General features: G+C 38.4%; 3 protein-coding genes and 1 non-coding gene across 4 annotated transcripts; 2 read left to right on the forward strand and 2 right to left on the reverse strand.

The window, feature by feature from the left end:
* Nucleotides 1–633: 633 nt before the first annotated feature.
* On the reverse strand, nt 634–1,795 carry LOC107420540 (F-box protein GID2). The gene has a single exon (XM_016029528.4). The coding sequence runs from the start codon at nt 1,458–1,460 to the stop codon at nt 906–908; it is 555 nt and encodes a 184-aa protein (XP_015885014.1). The 5' UTR covers nt 1,461–1,795; the 3' UTR covers nt 634–905.
* A 2,073-nt stretch (nt 1,796–3,868) lies between these two features.
* On the forward strand, nt 3,869–3,942 carry TRNAI-AAU (transfer RNA isoleucine (anticodon AAU)). Its single transcript has one exon. It is a non-coding gene; the product is annotated as a tRNA-Ile (tRNA).
* A 5,118-nt stretch (nt 3,943–9,060) lies between these two features.
* LOC132803728 (uncharacterized) lies at nt 9,061–9,931 on the forward strand. The gene has a single exon (XM_060817167.1). The coding sequence runs from the start codon at nt 9,397–9,399 to the stop codon at nt 9,685–9,687; it is 291 nt and encodes a 96-aa protein (XP_060673150.1). The 5' UTR covers nt 9,061–9,396; the 3' UTR covers nt 9,688–9,931.
* A 3,833-nt stretch (nt 9,932–13,764) lies between these two features.
* LOC107420541 (MFP1 attachment factor 1) lies at nt 13,765–14,837 on the reverse strand. Its single transcript, XM_016029529.4, has one exon. It carries the CDS (start codon nt 14,670–14,672, stop codon nt 14,175–14,177), a length of 498 nt encoding a protein of 165 aa, XP_015885015.1. The 5' UTR covers nt 14,673–14,837; the 3' UTR covers nt 13,765–14,174.
* Between the last annotated feature and the right edge of the window lie 7,007 nt (nt 14,838–21,844).

Below are 21,844 nucleotides of genomic sequence, written 5' to 3' on the forward strand. Positions count from 1 at the left end.
CTTTGAAAATGGTTTTCAAACAGGACCCAAAAAAAAAAATAATAATAAAAATCACTTTGAAATTGGCTTGTCGACCATCCACAAATGTGGTTAGAAATCAATTATTATCTCCACATCCAAATTAAAGAAAAATGCATATGCTGAGATTTTTTTCTGAGGTAGGAAAATGGCAATCTGATCGAAGCCTGCAAGTCAACCAGACACACGTATACGAGAGATCGAAGAACCAAATTACAGTTGTCACAGTGGAATAGAACTCCAGCAACGCCAACCCAATACCCAACTTGTGCATCTAATATATACGACAATTTGGTATTCCAAGGGACCTGTGGATCTATTCTACAGAGAAGCCATGTGTGTGTGTCTAGCAATTAGGCCACGCCAAAAGGCCATTAAAGCTTGGACTGCATTAAAAATCTTTTACAATTTACAACCGGACTCTGTTTGTGTGTGTTCGGAAAAGCATCCCCAGAATTTCTCCAATCAGATTGACCCCATCATTTTTCCGGCAAAAACCATTACCCTGTTCATGTTCGTTTGCCTAATTTCCATAACATCCAAACTAGAAATTTCCCGCAATAACAAATTAGCAGTTAAAAAAAAAAAAAAAAAAGAGAGAGAGAGAGAGAGATGGGAAACAGAACTTGCACTCTTAATTCGTAACCATCAACATACAATAGTTCAGAAAGTTAATTTCAATTTATGTACAATAATAAGCTTAAAAGTCAACAAGAATACAGATCTGATTCCCAAAACGGCAGAAATCCAGAGCAAGAGTGGAAAAACAAAAATAAAATAAAATAAAACGGAAAGTCCCAAATCGAAGTCGAAAAAGAAAGAAACAAAACAACAGGGCAAAACGGAATTAGGAAATATATATGTTACGTACAAGGAAAAATAGCGTCTCATCTGCCTCTGTTAGTGGGATCCATCTTCTCGTAGAAGCGAATAGAGAGAAGCGAGAGCGAGAGGTTAACCTCGTCTTTTCCCCAGCGAGTCGGGGGCTTGGAACCAACCGGGGGCTTTGGACCAAGCATCGGCGCCAACCGATGCCAGGGCGACGATGAGGAGGAGGAAGACGAGGAAGTCGAGGAGGAGGAGGAAGACGAAGATTTAGGCTTCGAGAGAGGCCAAATAAAAGAAGAGTGGAGACGACGAAACCCACCGAGCGCAAGGACAACAGATCTCAACTGTTGGTTGCCGCAGCCGATGTTAGCCCAGTGCCTTGTGCAGATCAGCTCCCAGAGACGCTCGTCCTCTGCTGTTTTATGCCACTGTTTGCTTACGCACGCCGCCATCGCCAGCGTCTTTGCGTCCACGTGCTTGAACACCTCAAACAGCAAATTATCATCCAGATTCATAATCCCACTTTTTTCTTCTTCTTCTTCTTCTGCTTCTTCTACCTTTATCTTCTTCATCTTCTCACCATCATCATCCTCGCCCGGACACGCGCGCTTCATGGTTTTACAACAATTTCTGAACCGAGAATTATAGATCCTTTCCTTCTTTCCTTTCACCCTCCACAAAAATAAATAGTGGTTGGGATACAGATTATGACACTTGGATTTGTGGCTTTTTAAGTTATGCGACAGGAAGATTGAAAGAGGATACGATGGTAATCAACAGAAAATAAATTTTATTTAGAAATCAATTATTTTAGAAAACTGGAATGAAGGAAGAAATAAAACAGGGGGGTTGGGTGTGTAAATGCAACTAAAGGCCTTTGGGCGAAGAGATGGGGGTGAGAGCGGTGGTGGTGGTGGTGGTGGTGGTAGGGGCGCATAAGGGGGTGGAGTGGTTAAGTGGGTGTGGGGCTTTTTGATAGTTTTCGAAGACGACAATTTGAGAAATGAATGCCCTTTGGTTCTTTCTCAACTTTACCACTATGTCCTCCTACTTTTCTTTCTTTTATTTATTAATATTAATATTATTATTATTTTCTTTTTTTTTTCACTTTATCGATTTTTGTCCTGACATTTTGTAATTAAGTTTGGGTGTGTATCGTTTCCCCAGTTCCACTAGAGTCAAATTCCTTGTCCCATGTGCTGTTTTTCTTCTGTTTTACAGTCTGAGTCGTTTACTACTTTTGCTTCCTCTTTCGAGATTCCCAAAAACTTATTTGGACGTATGTGCGGTAAAAATCAAATATTCTCCTCTATATCCTTTAAAATGATATAGGGCCAACAGGCTTATGCGACTCGCACCGGCCAAGCAACAACGGAATATTATTTTAAAATTCTATTGCTCAATACTTTCTACATGGTTTATGCAAATATAATCCATTTTCACTCGCATTGAGAAAATGAAAAAAATCCTTTTTGTTAGGATTAAATGCCAGTGCACATCCACAGGAATGCACTTCAGAAAGATCGTTCTTCAATTTTAAGATAAGTGGTTGGATGCCTAGACCTTTGGTTTTCTACAATTAATTTGATATATAGATTGTACAAATTTTCATAATTCACAAGGATTCTACATGGCGTGTAACAGACAAATAATTGAATGTGATATTATGTAACTTCCTCAGTTTCAAATCAATAATCCTCCCCAATTTTAGAAAGTGTAAAGTTGGGATCCCAAAAGCTGGATATGTATATTTTGGACATAATTTATTACAAAATATTTATTTGGAAACTATCGTGGTCAAACGTTCAAATAAGTGTACTCAATAATCAATTAGTAAAATAATAAAAAAAGCTAATGTTGAGAGCGGTCGAATTCGGCATGATGATCTGTGTGGAAACCTACAATTTGAGACCATAGTACTATCACATCAATTATTGTTTGGATCACAGAAAGACTGGGTCTTTTAAGTGAAGGATCACTGGCACACATCGATCAAGTGCTGAAAGGGTTAGGTTTGCTTTACTCCATCGCGGTTGGTCGTAATAAGTAACAAAGTCTTGTTGAAAAGGCAATACAAAACCAATAAAACCAAAATTGAATAAAAAAATAAATTAAAAAAAAGGAGGATCAAAGATTGTGCAAAATTTTGTTTTGGTTCAAAGATTCCAAGCAAGATCGCTGATGAAATAGACATTTTTGGCACTAGCTACTCTTTCATTTGCCCAACCGGATCTTTATTCGGTTTCCTGGGTCACATGAATTACCGCAGAAGAGTATAGATGAGTAGACTGCTGAAATTGAATCCCTCATTCTTCAACTTGACACTTTTTAGGTAAATCCCTGAACGCAATCAGAGTGAGTGGGTGGAGATATTTGATCAAATCAACCAACCACAGTACCACCGACTCAATGCTTGAGAATTAAGATAGAGAAGTAATTTAAATAGGGGCTTCCATTTTCAACCAAAATTCTGTTACTCTTCCAAGTACAAAAGTGACAAGCCTTTAGCTGCTTAAGAAATGATCCTTGATTGGCTACTTACGTCATAAATATATCAAATAGCTGTAGAGACCTTAGTCCATTCTATGTTCCATCATAGCCAGTTATACAGCGGTCCAAGATTGGATTCCATGATCAATATCTCGCAAAAACTTATCAGGAGGTGGAATTAATGTCCCTGTAATTTACCAAAGGGTGTTGAACACTCGTAAAGGAAAGAAGAGATTCCAATTGACAAAAAGTCCAACTGCCCTCCAATTTTCAAGTACCACTATGCGCCCCAAAAAATGAAATCAAAAGGGCAAAAAGAGAAATTGAGTGTTATAATCTGTTTGCTTCAAGCAGTCCATCTTCTATATAGTTTCTTATGCTAGTCACATGAGCACATAAGCACGATATATGATTGACAGTAACATCGACGATGACATGAAAGTCAAATGGTGAAACAACTGGACGGTCCTGGAAAATATCAGCTGTAACCATTACTAATTTCTATTATTAAGCATGCTGGCCTCCCACAACTGGCCTATTAGCTCAGTTGGTTAGAGCGTCGTGCTAATAACGCGAAGGTCGCAGGTTCGAGACCTGCATGGGCCATAGAAAACTTTTTTAGTCATGGGCTCTCTGTTCATCTAATTTGATATTCTTGGGCCTATCATTTTGGGTTTTCAAAGTTATGGTTCCGTTTTCCTTAATTGTAGTCTGATCAAGAATTATCATATAATTTCGAATTTTGTTATCGACTTTGCAGTTCCATATAAATGGGCCAATTCGTTTTTTTGTTTTTTGGGGAAAAAATGGACCAACTCAAATAGTGCAAAAGTAGCACGTGTGATTGTAGAATTTGCAATTCTTGCATAAAATGAGCTAAACCATGATTACTCTCATTAGAAATATGAAAAAAAAAAAAAAAAAAGGGGTCAAACCAATTAATGAAATAGGAAAAACCAACCAAGCTGGAATATATCTTCCTTGATTCTCTTCGCATAAAATACGAAGTTTTAGTAGTATATTAAAAAATTTACAGCTCATACCAGAAATTAAATAGCAGCTTAAATTGTCATGCCTTGCACTTTGCCTGTAAAAGGTATCAAATTGTCAAGTGAAAGCGGTCTCCATCAATTTAAAAATTACTCTTCAATTGAACAAAATTTCACATGATACATAAGTTACAACCTACCAAATTCCCATGAGACATACGACACTAATAAATAGATTCTCTCCAATTTTGTAACGAAAATTGAAGTCCAAAAAAATAAAAAGCTTAGCAAAGAAAAGAATGCAAAATTACACGCTTCTTTGCCCAAAAAAAAAATAATAATAAAATAAAAACTAAAATAGTACGAAAGTGTTATGAATCTACTTATTGGTTTAGCTTGAGAAAGAATAATGCAATAGACCTCTTCAGACTAGATGGGATTTGATTTGAATGATAATTAATGGCAAATAGACTATTGCTAAGGACAAGAACGATATGTTTTGGCCGTCTTGAGCTTCTTGATCGGTGTGGGAGAAGGATTCTGCTTGAGATGCATTAGGGCATGGGCCATATGGCCAACTCCCCTTCTACTGGGACCAGAATAAGCTTGAGTTATCTTCAACCCTTTAACTGGGGTAGGAAAATGATAATGCACTATAGCATGACCAATTCCCCTTTTGCTGGGACCAGAGTAAGCTTTGTATAACTTAAACCTGTCGATGGAAGTGGTGGAAAGCTTGTTTGTAAGATGCCTAGAGCCCTCTACTTGGTTAACACATGTGAGTATAAGGAAGAATATAAAAATGGAGATGGAATGTTGGGCAAAGACAATGATGCAACGGTGCTTCATCATATCTTAATTATTTCCCTTTGGGCTCTTTCTCGTTCTTGATATTAGTGTGGTCGGGATGCCTCTGGAAAGGATGCAAGTATACAGGAAAGATGGACCAGTTTAGATGCGTATATATATATATATATATACACACAAACATAGGAGAGGCAACTAGTGAGAAACATGCCTCTAATTGTAAGGAAAAATTATCTAATTTATAAAGAATAGCAAGCATGAAGACTTTTAGGAGTAGTTTTGGGAGCAAGATCTTTTTTCTATATTCAGTTATCATACTCTTTGACCACCTAGACCAAAATTAGCCGCAAAATAGTTTGTCCTTTTAAAGAAACGAGAAGCCGTAATATATATTAAATTCTCGTCTTTCTGTTTTTGGTCATCGGTATCCATCTTCGTAGACGCAGAAATTTAAGGAGTTTGAGCTTGACGGCTTGTAGACGATGCTTGAGTCATTAAAATAAATTTAAAGCTACGCCTTGAAACAATAACATCTTTCAAATTTGACTTTGGCGATGGCATTTTTTCTCCCATAAAAGATTTTGAGTTCATGAAGATACCGTAGTCATATGTACGAGCCCGTGATGAAGGATTCATGTCAATGGGAATATGTGGTTATCAAACTGGCAAATTGCCGGCTTAGGCGGCTCTTGCCGGGTGGTGGATGGTCCTCCTTGGCGTGCACCCTTACATGGTGATATTTGAAGATCCAACAAAGCTCACGAGATCATGCATATTGATAATTGGAACTTGAAGTTAATTATAAAATAAATGATGTTAAAACTTAAAATACAACAACGTGATCCACAGTGCATGTACATACTGCACAAATCAGAAACTATTTTGATTGATCTCCAGGCTCTTAACTACCACCTCAACCCTCATCCTCATGGCTCACAAGGAGGAAGAAGATTACCGTTGAAACAATTGCTATATGTCCTGCAACAATATTCATCATGGTACCAAGAAAACAACTCACGCGATTATTCGGTACACGCGTGGAAGATGATATTTATATCTGGTTACCAATTTATACTTTCTTTTCTTTTTTGGAAAGCAGGTATTATCATTAATTGTTGTTGTTGTGTTTGTTGTGTTGTTATTTTGAGAAAACAATTGAAACATGTATAGTTGGTCCTAGTTGTATATTACATGCATATATATTTAATACTTAGTCAACAATCTCAATTAATATATAGAAATGACTTAATTAATATATAGAGGAAAATCGAATAAACAATAAATTTGATCATTGTTAAAAGAACAATGTGATATGCATTTTTGTCGTTTATGCTCGTGAAAAATCGTTCATCTTAACACAGCAAGAATTTTTTTTTTTTTTTTTTAATTCGGACAACAACCAAACATGGATTTAAAAGATTCACCAATATTTAAGTTTTTTTTATTTGCAAATAATACTTGAACCTAGTTATTTAAATAGTTTATAGGGATATATGGCTTGCCCTTCCAGCCATCCCGTTTGTATTTGTTGATATTCACATACCCTATGAAAAAACTGTTTTACTTGAAAACGCTGGTGATCATCGTTGAAGCCTATGCATTAAAACATATATATGTAGTTAATTGAATATGAAAACGTCAACTACCCCTATTTTGATAAAATATTATATTAGGGACGTCTTTTATGAGAAAGGAAAGAAGCTACCATTTTAATTCACCCAAACAAAAAAGCTATGAATTAATTTTAACAATCTTTTTCCCTTGAAAAATAAATAAATAAAAGTCCTCTACATTTCATAAAAGAATAAAAAGAAAAAACAGTCCTCTAGCCAATAATTTGAGAATTCAAAAATACTGTTTTACTAATCTTTTTTGCCTTTCCTGGGCCATCAGTAAAATGTCCTCATGTATACAAACACATGAATTTTACATTCTCAGTAAAGTTATAACGGAGTGGTTGTCCATTCCAGAGGAAAAAGAAAAAACAAAACCACAGTTATCTGATAATCTGGGGAAGAAGACAAACCACGGTGGACATGGAAAACAGAGAAACTACAAATTAAAATATTCTTCCATACGAAAGGTTGGTCGGATTGTGAACGGGTGGTTGGAGCACCAAGAAAGGGGTTTTCGATGGATCACCACAGTAATGATAACTGCAACATTTAATATTGGTATTTATTGCAAATTGGATACATCTATTAATTTCTGTACCTTTTTTTTTTTTTTTTGTTAATTTATATCCTTTATCACTAAAAATTTGTTTATTTTCAGTTTTTGTGCCAGACATTCTCCAAAGGACCAACCAAATACCAATAATTCTAGATAATTGCACGATTTGAAAATAATTTATAAATAGATCAAAGAGGTGGATCTGAGAAGGATTATGGATTGATCAAAAATGAAAACGAAAACTTTTTTTTTTTTTTTTTTTTGATTGTAATAAATCCCTGAAGAAAATAATGGAAATAGTTTACTACATGGTTTTTATTTCTTGAAATTTATTCTGCCGGACAACAATTTACTTTTCACAATCCTTTTCATTCAGTTGCTTTCTTCCCTCTGATTCCTCATTTCCCATTCATATAAGGTTACTAAATACGATGTGCCTGAAGCAGATGTTACTAACATTCATTACGTAATTTCCAAAATTCATATTTTATGTCGTCTATACATTGGACAGTTTTCTTATTTTACTAGTTGTGTTAAGCATGTTTCAAGTATCATAATTGTATGCATGCATGTGATATAAGGTATAAATGTGGCTTATACAAAAAGTAGCAGCCGGTATAGCTTGGAATTTAATTGAAAAATATGGAAGTTTTCAACTTTCAAAGGTAGATACCATTTCTTATCAGATTTGATTTTCTTTGTTATGAATTACGAGTGTCAGTGTGAAAATTCCATAATCTTCCACATTCGGCAAAGAGCATGTTCCTGGAAAAAGGAAGGTTGAATTGTTGAACACGTTGGTGCTCTGGCATTGAAATTAGCTTCTTCCTTTAAACTAATTTAAAATATACATTCTTTGAATAGAATCTTACAGAGAGTACGGTTAAGAGCTTCCCAGTAAACATGATACATTTTTTAAAATAAAAGAGACAACCCTGCTTTTCAAACACAAGCCTGTATATTTCTCTGCTGCAGCGTTTGGCCCAGCTGCATTTATTACTTTATCTTATATCGATTAATTAATTTAGTTGGCTTTGGATGAAATAGAAGCCACCGTTATACACGATAATATTGTTATTCTACTTTTTCCACTTTAAGAGAAAGAGAGGAAAGAACTTGAAAAGACGAAAGTGAAAAAGAAACAGAGCAAAAAAGGCTGATCAGGCAGTAAATTTGATAGGATGCCATTCTCTCTCTATACATAGGAATGCTACGATGAAAGAATTTACCCACCTATCCTTCATAGACGCTCACGAACTGGTGAACAACTTTGCCTAGCATAGAAGGGTTGTGCGTGTGTATACATATATATATATATATATATATGAAGCCTTTAGGAAACCTTTTTACCTCTTCAACTTTTCCCCACTAAAAGCACCGTCTTCAATTTGGGACGGAGACAGTTCAACAAACCCAAAAAAAAAAAAAAAAAAAAAAAAAGGTTCTGATTAAAATCGGGTAATATGTTTCACCGAATACCGATATCTGTTGTCCCCTTCAAATTGGCTGTCATCATTTTATTTCATCCAATCCAAAACACAAATCTAGCATTTTGTTATGATTATTATTATTATTATGTATAGAACGCAAATATAGCATATAACAAAGAAAAAAAAAAAACACAAAAGGTGTATTCCGCGTTACAGATATGTAACACACCGCATCCACACCCATTAGCTCCCACAACCGTGTGAAAACCTTTGGGGATTAGACGTGACCATGCAAGGCACACCACATCCGTAACACCCTGCGCTAACTCTTGCTTTTTTTACTCTTCCAATTCCAAATATTATTTTTCTTGCACTTTTTCCTTCATGACTTCATGTAGTATATATAATAATAATAATAATATGTATAACTTTAGTATGTATAAAGTCAAATTCCAACGCCACAACAATTTCAAAGTAAAACCCCATCCTGTTATCGGCAAAAAGGCCGAGTCAAAATATTCCTATAGAGGCCCCGCTCCAAATCCTCCACCGTCCTCATCAACCAAATCCTTGTGTGTTTGTATATATATGTATACAACTCGTATCCCCTTGCTACTTGCTTGAAAGAGAAAAACCAGATAAATATTTGGATAGAGAGATAAATGGAAATGAAAAAGAACTCCACAACAACATCAATGAAGGCCCTGTGGATTGTGCTGGGTTTAATGTTACTGATCGTGACAGCACAGTTTGGTCAAGCTGATTGCAGAGCCCTTCGCTCGACGACGATGAATTCTGGCAATGCTGGATGCCAACAGGTTGGTGATGGTGAAGTGGTGGGAATGGCATCCTTTGCAGTTTCTTCTAACAACTCAAGCAGTGATCGACCTTTGGCAAGGAGTTTGGCTTTTCGATTGGCTTCTGGACCTAGCAAAAGGGGTCCCGGACACTAGTACTTTTACAACCATCCTCTCCACCTCATCATTATTGATTTCGTTCTTGTTTCAGTTTTTTTGCTGCACAAAAGTTGTAACTGAATTAGGATTTACTTTTCGGTCTGTCTGTCTGGATATTTTACTCCTTCACTCAAAGTTACATGTACCTGTAGTTTTGTTCGTCTTAATTAGTTTATATAGAATGACACAATTAGAAAGAAATACAATTTTTAGCTCTTTCAATAGAGAAATTTAGAAATAATATGTATGCATGTGCCTTCCTCAGTCGTCGTCAATTGTGTATGTTCTGAATCGTATAGCAAGCAGTAGAGTTTGACCGTCATTGAATCAAAGCAAAAGGGAATTTTTCTCTTCCTCTGGATTTGGTTTGGTTTGGTGTGAGAAAAAAGAGAAAGGCCACGGAGAAATTACAGATGTCAGCAATCTACCCGGCGAACTCTTAGGCGGGAGGAGATCGATCAGAAAAGACGAAATAACAGACATTTCCTACCTGTTAACGTTGACCTCCTTTTCGTGGTTTGCTTTTCCACCATGAATTATACCTTTGTGAACGAAATATGCTTAATTATTCTGATTTTTACATTTTACATGGGTACACAACTTCTTTAATCTCTATGCAAATAGACAACCTCGCAAACTCGATAAATGGGAAGATAAATATAGCTTACTTGTTAATCTTTAACCTTAAAATCTACAACTCCCAATCAACTATAATTGATTTATGAAATTGAGGAAGAAATGCCAATCAAAGCTGCAGTAATTAAGTTTTTTTTTTTTTTTTTTTTTAATTTTCTTATATGATAAATGAAAGAAAATTGGCAAAAGACTATCAAATGCTTTTCAAGTATATCTACGTATCTAATACCTACTAATCCCTACTGATTAGTGATCTGTTAATGCTATGAATAGGTGTCGACAGGAAACCTCTCCTATCAGCTATGAACACGCTAGCTATTGAGATAAATTATAGTCAAACACTACAGGCACAACACAAGCATATGTAAGTCAAGCAAAAGGCCAAAATTTGTTAGGTGAGAGGCACCAAAATTGAATTCTCCCTTTTTTGAAATTAGAATGTCTCAAAAACCTGCAAGTCGGTGTCATTTAGGCGTGCGAATGAATCAAGCAATTGGTTTAATTAAATATATAACTTAAACATTAAAAAAAAAAAAAATTAACCATCAATACCTAGGAGATAACGACAAGGGTTCCAAAGTTTGAAAGTCACCTACTATATTTAGAATATAAAAGACATTATTTAGTAAAGAATTATTTCTTGCACAGGTATGGTCTAACAAAGAATAAAAGGCAATATTGTTGTCCAAACCCCAAGTATCAGCCGCTTAAGACCCAACATCATCTTGAAAAGTCCTACCCAATAGCTCCTCAACCAGTCTGATGGGTGGAAAATCTAAGAAAATAAAGAAAAATTAACTTAGTATAATCATCCATGGATGGTATTCTTTCGGTTGTTAAGTATATTTATAATTATTATTGTGCATTCACCCTTCAAATTTTAAAATCAAATTAAAAAGGCATCAATAAGATATAGTATATACTATATAGTGGCGCTTTGAACGGGAGGAGAAATAAAGTATTTGCCATGCTTATCTTATGCTACGTTAATAAATCCGCAAACGCAGACTATCAACCAAATAGTGATGCAACATATCCAAAAATGTTCATAAACTATTTCTTTTGTCACCAAATATCTATCCAAGAATCCGTATCTATAGCAACATAAAGGGCCAAGGCCAAAATTTTTAAGTAGTTGTCACGCCACTTATCTGGCACGTACTATACCGACAACCACCAAATGTAACTCCACTGCCTCGTACACCGAAACATTCCTCCTCAGAAAACAGAAAATCATGAACCCACCAAAGAAAGTTGATAAAGAGTATCACAATTTTCATGGCTCGGATTGAAACAAAAGTTTGAATATATATATATATATATATAATATAGATAAATATTTTTCATCAAATTACATTTTAACTTGACAAAACCAGTCCTGATCCAATTTGAATAATCACATGTTTAAACCAAATAGCAAGGTTTTCGATTGAGTTTCAGGAGATGGGATCACATCCTGAAAAGGGTTTATGGATTGAGTTTACGTTCTCCTGTTTGAGAACAGCAGTGGAGATGTTTGTCAAAAACTACATATATTTACTAGTTTTATTTTTATTTGTAAGAATGCAACGCCCAAAAAGACAATTAGTTCTTTTTTTTTTTCTTTTTTTTTCCTAAAACAATTAGTTTGTTGAAACGTGGCTTTCAAGTGTTATTATTATAATACGCCCCTTGCAATAAGTCATAGATGTAACACAAAACAAAAGTTATAAAAAGACCATAGTGTATTCCTAGAGATCGAAATAAAAACGTGCAAATTTTTATTTTTGGTAATAAGACAATTTGTTCTTTTTTATTATTTTATTCTTTCTATCAAAACAATTAGTTCGTTGATGGCTTTCAAGTTTTATTACTATATGGGCCTTGTACTAAGACGATGTGACACAAAATAAAAGTTATAAAAGACCATCGTGTATTCCCAGAGAACGAAATAAAAACGTGCGACCTTTTGTTTTTGGGGGCAATAAGAGATAGGCGCAGCTTTATCCACAAGCGAGTCGACAATCATCAGAAACGACCACAGCAACCTAAACCAGTCATTACAGCACTTGAAAAATATTCTGAGTTCCATCCTAATGTTTTAGATATATCCAGACTGATAAATTAACAAGCTGAACGCAGTTTTGTCAGTAAAAACAGCCCTGAAGACATATAATGCAATATAGGGAAGAATTACTTTAAAACGGCCTGACTATTTGCCAGCTACAAAGCACTTCCAGGCACCATGTGCAGCAACCACAATCATTGCATTACTAAAAACACAGCATTACTTAATTAACGATAATCATTGCATTACTAAAAACACAGCATCACACTGATTACAAAATATAGATATGTTTATTCACCCAAAAAAAAAAGAAAAAAAGAAAAAAAAGACTTGTTGCAAGAAAACAAATTAATGGTTCAAATTACAACCACAAGGAGTTCATAACATATAAGAATTGATCATGATAAGATAGAACAAGAGAAATAAGTATATTATGCCACCGAAGACATCCACAAACAATCAAAGCTAACAGATATGTAAATTTAAATAGTTGGACGAAGGAGTACAAATAAGCAGCAGATAGCTTAGTATAGATGCCTATAGACATGCATATAAGTAACTCCATCTCAGAGCAGGCGCAGTGTGAAAGAATATAAGCAATGTTAAGTACATAAAAGTAAAAACCTGCTCCAGATAGCAACCGTTGCTGACCATCCCAAGACCAACAATCCAGCTAATGGAGAAAACATGGTTTAAGAACAGAAACTCAGATAAAGGGGAATGAAATTCATAAATTTGGAATCCGAATGAAATTCAACGGGACTGGCAATGATAATCAAGGTGGCGTCTACACTCCACAAAATGCAAAACCAAAATAAAATATCGTAGGAAAGCATAGGAATGAGCACAAAGCAAAAATTAGAGCACAGAAACAAAACCAATAGAAAAAGAGTAACCAAAATACCAATGTACATTAACCATTTACATCCAATTTCCTCAGGTGCTGATCATATTATTAAGAGCATATATGAATAAGCAAGTCCTACCAGTACACCTACCAACCAATGGCAATAATTAATCATCCACTTACATTACGGCAAATTGCATTTGCATTGGGAAAAGTATTTGTTTAAGAGTTTTGAGCATTGGTATTCAACTATTTGGTAATGGAAGTAGCTAGTTCTCTCACAAAATATATCAAGTAGCTCGTCCATTATGCCCAAAAAATTTCTTCCTCGTAACATTCTACTACAATGAAAGCACCGAATAAGATACCTCTAATCTAATCGGCTTTACAAATTCCAATACATCCATTGCTCAAAGTATTCCGACAGCTAACTATATTGAACCATTTTTATCCAAATTTCACAACCCATTTCCCAGTTCTTGCTCATATAATTTTGGACAAGCAAACCTAAGCAACAAAGAGAACAGCCAAATTCATAAAAAAGTTATGGCACAAAACAGTGGCTATAGTATTTTTATTATATATAAAAGAAACACAAATGGTAGAATTATCTCCTCAGCATGGCAGATCATCAACGAACCATTCATTACAAACCCAAATAATTTACCTCAAATCTGCCATTGAAGATGAGTAGAAAAGAAAATGGAAAAGCAGAACAAAAGCATTACGATAACAATCTGTTTTAATCCAAAAAAGGAAAAATATAAAAAACAAAAACCCTAGAATATCAGATACGAGGGGTTTTCGTCAATTAGGCCATCATCTGAAATCCATAAGCAGTATAGACAGATCTCCTTACAGAAGCCCTAAACATAGCAGAAACCCTAATATACCATCATATAAAAGCTAAAAGGCTAGAAAGATCGAGATCAACAGCAAGACCAAAAATAAAAATCAATAAGACTCAGTATCAGGTTGAGTAACATCCTCACTGGTGATGGACGAAACATTCGCCGTCTCAGGCTGCGAGGCAACATCAGCGACAGCAGAAGCAGAGGAGTTCCTGGCCTTGACGGCCTCGAGCATGCGCTTGCTGATCTCCTTGGAATAGACCTGCAGGATCTGTATGCCATCGTCGTCGGCGGCAGCGGAGCTACCGGCGGTGGCAAAGGCATCCTCCTCAATGCGGCGAGCAGCAACCGAGGCCTCTTCCTTGGGCATGGTTCCGTAGCGGTTGGAGAGAACGGAAGGGGTGGACAATGTCTCGATCAGGCGGTTCACAACCGCATCGCGGGTGCGCTGCGCCGGTGGCCATATGCTGAAGCTCATGTGGTTCGTTTTCTCCGGGTTGTTGACCTCCTTTGGCTCCGAGCTGTGTTCTTCTTGTGTGGCTTCCGTCGTGGAGTTTTGCTCCGGTGGAGGCGGTGTCGTAATTTTCTCTTGGTCCGACATTGTTAGATGAAGAACGGAGAGGTTGACGGAGGGAATTTAATTGAAATGGGTACGATTTCGATTTTGGGGATTGGGATTTTTTAAGGAGGATAAAAATACAACAAATGTGTGTGTGTTTGTGGATTGTGTGAGTGAGAGAGTAGCGGGAGTGACTTAAAACGTACTTATAGGGGGAAAAAAATAAAAAGTAAAATGGGTTAGCTTAGAAGTTAGATCTGATGGGTGACTTTGTGGGACGGTTCACCTTTCTCTTTTTCATTTCTTCTCTTGCACCTGGCTTCGGGTGTGGTTAAGTTATTGCTAACTGGCTACTTGCCTAGTCGGTAAATTGGCTGTGTTTTTCGCATATATATATATATATATATGTATATATATATATATCTTTTATTTTCCTATACATTTTTTTTTCTTTTATTAATTTTTTTTTTTTGGCTAAGATAAAATTAGCACTCTTTTTTTTTTTAATTTGGTGATATTGAAATTAGCGCTCTTTGTTCACGTTTTTCCTTCACGACTATTTATATAAAGTAATGCTTTAGGGTTAAAAAACCCAAAAAAAAAAAAAAAGCTAATTCTTTAGCCTTGGAAAAATCCGACTCTATCTTATGCATATCTTTTTACAGTTTTAATGCTATTTGAGTATTTCAAAAAAAAAAAAGAAAAAATGTTATTTGAGTTATTTTTCTCTTCCCAAGTAATGCCAGTTCGAGGATGAGCCAGGGAAAAAATCACTTTTTCCTCATAGAATGACTAGAGTTGCAATCCCTCCATTTCTATTATCAAAAAAAAAAAAAAAAAAAGAGTAATTAATGCCAATGAATTATATAATCTATAAATAAATAAAAATCTTATGCTTGTAACTTCCAATGCACTTCCCAAAAAGTCATAATAATAATACAGGAGACCAAGAAGAATGAAATAACTAATTCAAGCCTTAAAAAAAAAAAAAAAAAAGTAATCACATAATAAAAAATAAATAATAATATACGAAGTTAAATATGCAGAGTAAAGATTGGAAACAGTTGAATTTAAATAATAAAAAATAAAAAATCGCCCATTACATTTTCTTTTCCGACTAAAATTTATATTTTAAGAAATAGGAGGGGTTCAAACTTCAAAGTTTGGAAAGGGTGGGGATCATGATCTGGCGCGGTTTGCACAAGGCTTCCAGAGGCTAGGCTTTGGGCATGGTTAGACCTGTTCCTTCGCTCAAGTCAATAAGATCTGGACCAATTCTGTCCCACGCAAACGACTGAATCAAGGAGCACAATGCTAACCCTATAACACGCCGGCCCAAAACGGCCCCAGGACAAGCCCGCCCTCCAGCACCAAACGGAAGCAGCTTACGCCCTTCGACCTCTCTGCCCTCAAATCTCTCAGGTATAAAACTCCATGCATCATCCCACAGCTTTGGGTCCCTATGAAAGGTTCACGTATTGACCAATAACATCGTGCTTCGTGGAATATCAAAGCCGCAAACTCTGCAATCATCCGAGGATTCGTGCGGAACTAGCAGTGGAACCGTAGGAAATAGCCTGAATGTTTCGTTAATTACGCTGTGTAAGTAAACCAAATTGGGTAAATCTTGTTCGTCCATTAAGCGATCTCGTCCAACATTAGCGCTGATCTCGACCCATACCTTTCGCATAGCATCTGGACGGTTTAGCAGTACGGACATTGCCCACTAAATGGTAGTTGCCGTTGTATCAGTCCCCGCAAGTAGCATTGCCTGTATTATTCATGCATGCTGAAGAAAACTATATATCAGATAATTTTTAAAACAAAAATTTGTTCTAGATAAATAAATTTTTGGTTTATAAAATCAAAGTATGGAATATATAAATTTTATTTTTAATGATTGAAACAAGTTCAAGGGACCATGAAACGTGCACTCAATAAATATATGATATGAAAAGGATATAAAAGACTAGCTATGATTATTAAATTATTTGCTTCATGGCAGTATGTGTGAGACAGATTGCGGAGATAGCGAGGAAAGGTGTATGCTTAAGCTGATCCGTCTGCATAAATAAATATACATATCTGTGTTGACCCTAATGTCACGGGCCTAACTTTTCCAACACTCCCGTGCGGCACTTAGCACCTCCTTTGCTAAGTAAGCCTTGCTCACAAACTATCACAATGCGGAAGCTAAGAGTGAGAGAGTAGAAAATAGGAGAGTTTGAGAGAATGTGGAGAATACTTGTATTGCTAGAATTCTTGGATGTGTTACAAATGAGAGTCCAACCCTTTATATAGAGGGCTTGGCACGTATCACAAAGATACAAGGTTCTAGATATGTACACATGTCACATATCTAGTTAGGGTTCTAGATTATTCTAGGGTTATGTACAAGATATTTACATGGAGTATTCTAGAGAGATTCTCATCTACATTAGTCTAGGTTTCTCTTGAATCTTCTAGAATATTCCGGACTACTCTTGGATCTTCATGGAGAGTGTAGAACCTTCCAGCCAAACCTCAAGGTTTTCACCTCTTCTGGACGGGACGTGACACCCTTCCCCACCTAATCTCGCGACACCCTCGTCGCGTCTTCTTCCTTGAACCTCCGAATGTGGTCTCTAAATTGCCATAAAGCCTTTTCACGCTCCCAACTAGCTTCACTATCCGGTAGGTTCTTCCACTTCACTAGGTACTCAGTATAGTTAGGCACTCCTCTACGTCGTATGATCCGATCCTCAAGTATAGCCTTTACGTCCTTATCAAACGAAGTCACAATCGCCGTAGGTGCCCTCTTTGATTCCCCCCGACTAGGGTCTTCCATGTCTTGATGGTAAGGCTTCAAGACACTCACATGGAAAACAGGTTAAATCTTCAACTTAGGAGGAAGTTGTAGTTGATAGGAAACCTTACCCACCTTCCTCACAATAGGAAATGGTCCTTCATAGCATCGAACCAACCCCTTATGTACCTTCCGTAGGGCCTTGAATTGTTGGGGCAGTAGCTTCACCATGGCCAATTCCCCTTCTTCGAATGCTACATGCCTTCTCTTGGTATCTGCCCACTTCTTCATCTTTTTAGATGCCTTGTCCAAGTATGCTCTAGCCAAATCGGCTTGTTCCTCCTAGGACTTGGCAAACCTGTAGGCAGCAGGGCTTTTGCCTCCATAGCTTAGAGCTAGGGCATTAAGAGTCATCGGTTGTCTCCCCATCACGATCTCGAATGGACTCCTATTAGTTGATTCACTCCGTTGTAGGTTGTAGGAGAATTGAGCTACATCCAGTAACTTAGCCCAATCTCTTTAGTTGGCACTCACATAGTGCCTCAAGTAGAGCTCCAATAAGGCATTAGTGTGCTCCGTTTGCCCATCACTTTGTGGGTGGAAGCTAGTGGAGAAGTTTAAATCCGAACCAAGAAGTTTGAAGAGCTCGGTCCAAAACCTTCCAATGAATCGAGGGTCTCGATCACTTACTAAGTTGCTAGGTACTCCCCACAGCTTCACCACGTGCCTTAGAAATAGTTGGGCCGTCTCCTCTGCCGTGCAATCCGTAGGTGCAGGGATAAAGGTAGCATACTTGCTAAACCGATCTACTACGACGATAATGCTACCATAGCCCTCCGACTTAGGTAAGTAAGTGATGAAATCCATCGAAACACTCTCACAAGGTCCGTTCGGAATGGGCAACGGATCTAGTAACCCTCATTGTTGCTTTTGCTCTACCTTATCTTGTTGGCACACAAGACACATCCTCACATAGACCTCCACATCATCCCTCATATGGGGCCAATAATATGTGGCTCCTATTAAGGCTAGGGTGCATCGAGTGCCCGGGTGGCCAGCCCACTTGGTTTCATGACACTCCTTGATCAATTCCCTTCTTAGATTATCCTTCTTGGGCACATATATACGGTCCTCCGTAGTTTAAAGCAAGTCATCTCTTACCCAAAACCGCCTAGTATTTTCCTTGTTGACTAGGGCCACGATGTTCTTGGCTACGGGGTCTTGTGGGAATCTTTCCTTGATGCGTTCCAGCAAGGTGCACTCGGGCCAACTTATGGATGCAAGTTCGGCCTTCCTGTTAAGTGCGTCCGCCACCACATTCCCCTTTCCCGGCTTGTACTCCATCCTGTAATGGAACTCCGCCAAGAAGTCTTGCCATCGAGCTTGCTTGGGGGTGAGTTTCTTTTGGGTTTGGAAGTAACTGGTGGCAATGTTATCCGTTATAATGGTGAAGGAGCTCCCTAAAAGGTAATGCCTCCACGTGCGCAGGCAATGGACGACCGCCGTCATCTCCTTTTCTTGCACCATATAACGCCGCTCTGTGTCATTGAGCTTTCTGCTTTCGAATGCAATTGGTTGCCCATCTTGCATTAGCACCCTACCTATGGCAAAGTCCGATGCATCCGTATGCACTTCGAATGGCCTAGAGTGGTCGGGTAGGCACAACACCGGTTCCTCCGTGATTACTTTCTTTAGGTCTTCGAAGGCTTGTTGGCACATCTCCGTCCAACCCTAAGCTTGGTTTTTCTTCAACATGTTGGTCAACGGAGTAGCCCTTGCTGAGTATCCTTTGATAAACCGTCGGTAGTAGTTGACAATGCCCAAGAAAAATCTTAATTCATGCACCTTGGTTGGTGGTTCCCACTCCTGTATAGCTTGCACCTTTGCTTCATCCATCATAAGTTTCCCATCATTGATCTTGTGCCCCAAGAACATAACTTCTTTTTGTGCGAAGGAGCACTTCTCCAGCTTGATATATAGCTCATTATCTCGTAGCACTTGGAAGACTTGTCTAAGGTGTTGTAAGTGTTCTTCCATAGTATTGCTATATATGACAATATCATCCAAATATACTACTACGAAGCGATCAAGATATGGGTGGAATAGCTTATTCATCAAGGTGCAAAATGTTGCATGAGCATTTGTCAAACCAAAAGGCATCACTAGAAATTCGTAGGAACTATACCTTGTGATGCATGTGGTCTTGGCCTCATCACCTTCGGCTATGCGCACATGATAGTACCCGGAGCGAAGGTCAAGTTTGGTGAAGTACTTTGCCTGGCCAAGTTGATCGAAGAGATCCACAATGAGAGGGATGGGGTACTTGTTCTTGATGGTGATCTTGTTCAAAGCTCGATAGTCGATACACATCCGCAGCGACCCATCCTTTTTCTTTTGGAACAACACCGGTGCACCATATGGAGCTTTCGAAGGCCTAATGTAACCCGCATCGACAAGGTCCTTGAGTTGCCTCCTAAGCTCTTCCAATTCTGGTGGTGCCATGCGATAGGGGCTCATGGCGGGTGGCTTGGACCCCTGTTCCAGCTCGATCTTATGGTCTACCTCCCTCCTAGGTGGTAGTTTCTTAGGCAGCTCATTGGGCATCACATCCTTGAACTCTTGTAGCACCGTTTGCACTTCGGAAGATATTAGGACGTCCTTATGGCCATCAAGCTTTTGAACAACAGCTAGATAGCTTTGTTCATTCTTTTTAATGCCCTTCTTAAATTGCATGGCCGACAAAGCTTTGGCCTCCATATCTTGCTAGCCATTTCCGTAGGCACCATGCAAGTCATCCCTCCATCCATGATGCACATAAAGTTTGCAAATGGAAAGGGGAAGGCCTTCACTTGGTCTAGAAACTCTATGCCTAGAACGACCTTGAAGTCATCCATGGGAACTACTGATAAGTTTAATTATCCTACCCATTCTCCAATGGTGGCTTGTACACCTCTAGCAACCCCATGGATGGGCTTTGCAGCCGAGTTAACCGCCTTCATTGATCCACCCTCTTTCAAGGCCTTAACTCCAAGTCGTTGTGCCTCATCTACCGACAAGAAGTTATGCGTAGCCCCCGTGTCCACCAACACTTTGGTGAGCACTCCATTGATCTTTGCTTCTACAAACATTAGGCCATCTTTCTTTGAATCCTTAGGAGCGGCCTTGATGGCATTCAATACTTGCAAGGAGCCCATGTTGGCCTCTTCCTCTTGTCTCTCCTCATATTGAGTGGTCATGGCATTCAATGCCTTCCTCTTTGGGCAATCTCTAACCCAATGTGGACCATCACACAAGAAACAAGAGTTCTTAGGTTTGGAAGCATCCTTACCTTCTCTAGATGGCTTCCATTTCGAGCTTTGAGGTTTGTGTGCACATTCCTCTCTTTTATGTTCTTTGGGCTTGCTTGATTCTCCCCCACTTTTTCCATGGTTGGTCTTCTTCTCCATTGGCTTCGAGGAGTCCCTTTGGATGGTGTAGTCGATAAAGCTTTTGGCATGTGCGATGGCATTAGCTAGATCTCGTACCCCACTCCTCTTCAACTCCGTCTTTGCCCAAGGTTGTAGACCATCCATGAAGTAGAAAATGGAGTCTTTGTCTGATAAGTCTGGGATCTCCAACACCAAGTTGGTGAACTCCTTTATGTATTCCTGGATATGGCCCACTTGCTTGAGTCGTCGAAGGTGACTCCTTGCCTCATCTTCAGCATTCTCCGGATAGAATTGCCTTTTTAGATCCTTTTTAAAGTCATCAAAAGTATGAAAAGTGCACGTACCTCGCTCAATGTCGGTATGCCTCCTTCTCCACCATAACATTGTCGTGTCACTAAGGTAGAGAATGGCAGTCCTAATCTTTGAAGCATCATCCACAATGCCCATTGCTTCAAAGTATTGCTCCAAGCCCCAAAGGAAATTCTCGAGCTCCCTCGTATTCCTTACTCCAGAGTAGGACTTGGGCTTTGGTACATCGATTTGTGGCCCCTCGCGGATGGTGATTGTCCCCGACGCCACCGTCCTCTTGCAAAGAGCCCAATCACCCCGCATATCCTCCATATGGGTGCGGATGGCATCCAATTCTCTCTCCAACATGGCACGAAGGTCTGCTACCTCCCCCATGCATTGGTCGAGTGTCGAGCAGAGCTCCCTCCTTAAGGCATCGTCCAGCCCATTGAGTAACCCTCTCACGGCTTGGTTGATGGCAATGTCCTCCGACTCTAGCCCATCTAGGCGACTCTCCAGCGCCTCAAACCGTTCATGTACTCGAGCAGCATGCTCCTCCAAGCGTAACTCTACGCCAGTCATCACATCCTTGGATTTGGACTTATGCCTCTGCTTTCCCGCATTGGGGTTGCGTTGCTCTTCACGACCTCGCACATCGGTAGCTCCCTCCACATTGATGGTAACCTCCGAGCTAGTCATTTTGCCTACTTCCA

Source organism: Ziziphus jujuba, chromosome 5 (genome assembly GCF_031755915.1).
Source record: "Ziziphus jujuba cultivar Dongzao chromosome 5, ASM3175591v1".
NCBI classification, from domain to species: Eukaryota; Viridiplantae; Streptophyta; class Magnoliopsida; order Rosales; family Rhamnaceae; genus Ziziphus; species Ziziphus jujuba.

What these genes read in the sequence shown, in the direction of transcription:
- LOC107420541 (XM_016029529.4), bottom strand. Translation starts at nt 14,672, where the DNA reads ATGTCGGACCAAGAGAAAATTACGACACCGCCTCCACCGGAGCAAAAC.
- LOC132803728 (XM_060817167.1), top strand. Translation starts at nt 9,397, where the DNA reads ATGGAAATGAAAAAGAACTCCACAACAACATCAATGAAGGCCCTGTGG.
- LOC107420540 (XM_016029528.4), bottom strand. Translation starts at nt 1,460, where the DNA reads ATGAAGCGCGCGTGTCCGGGCGAGGATGATGATGGTGAGAAGATGAAG.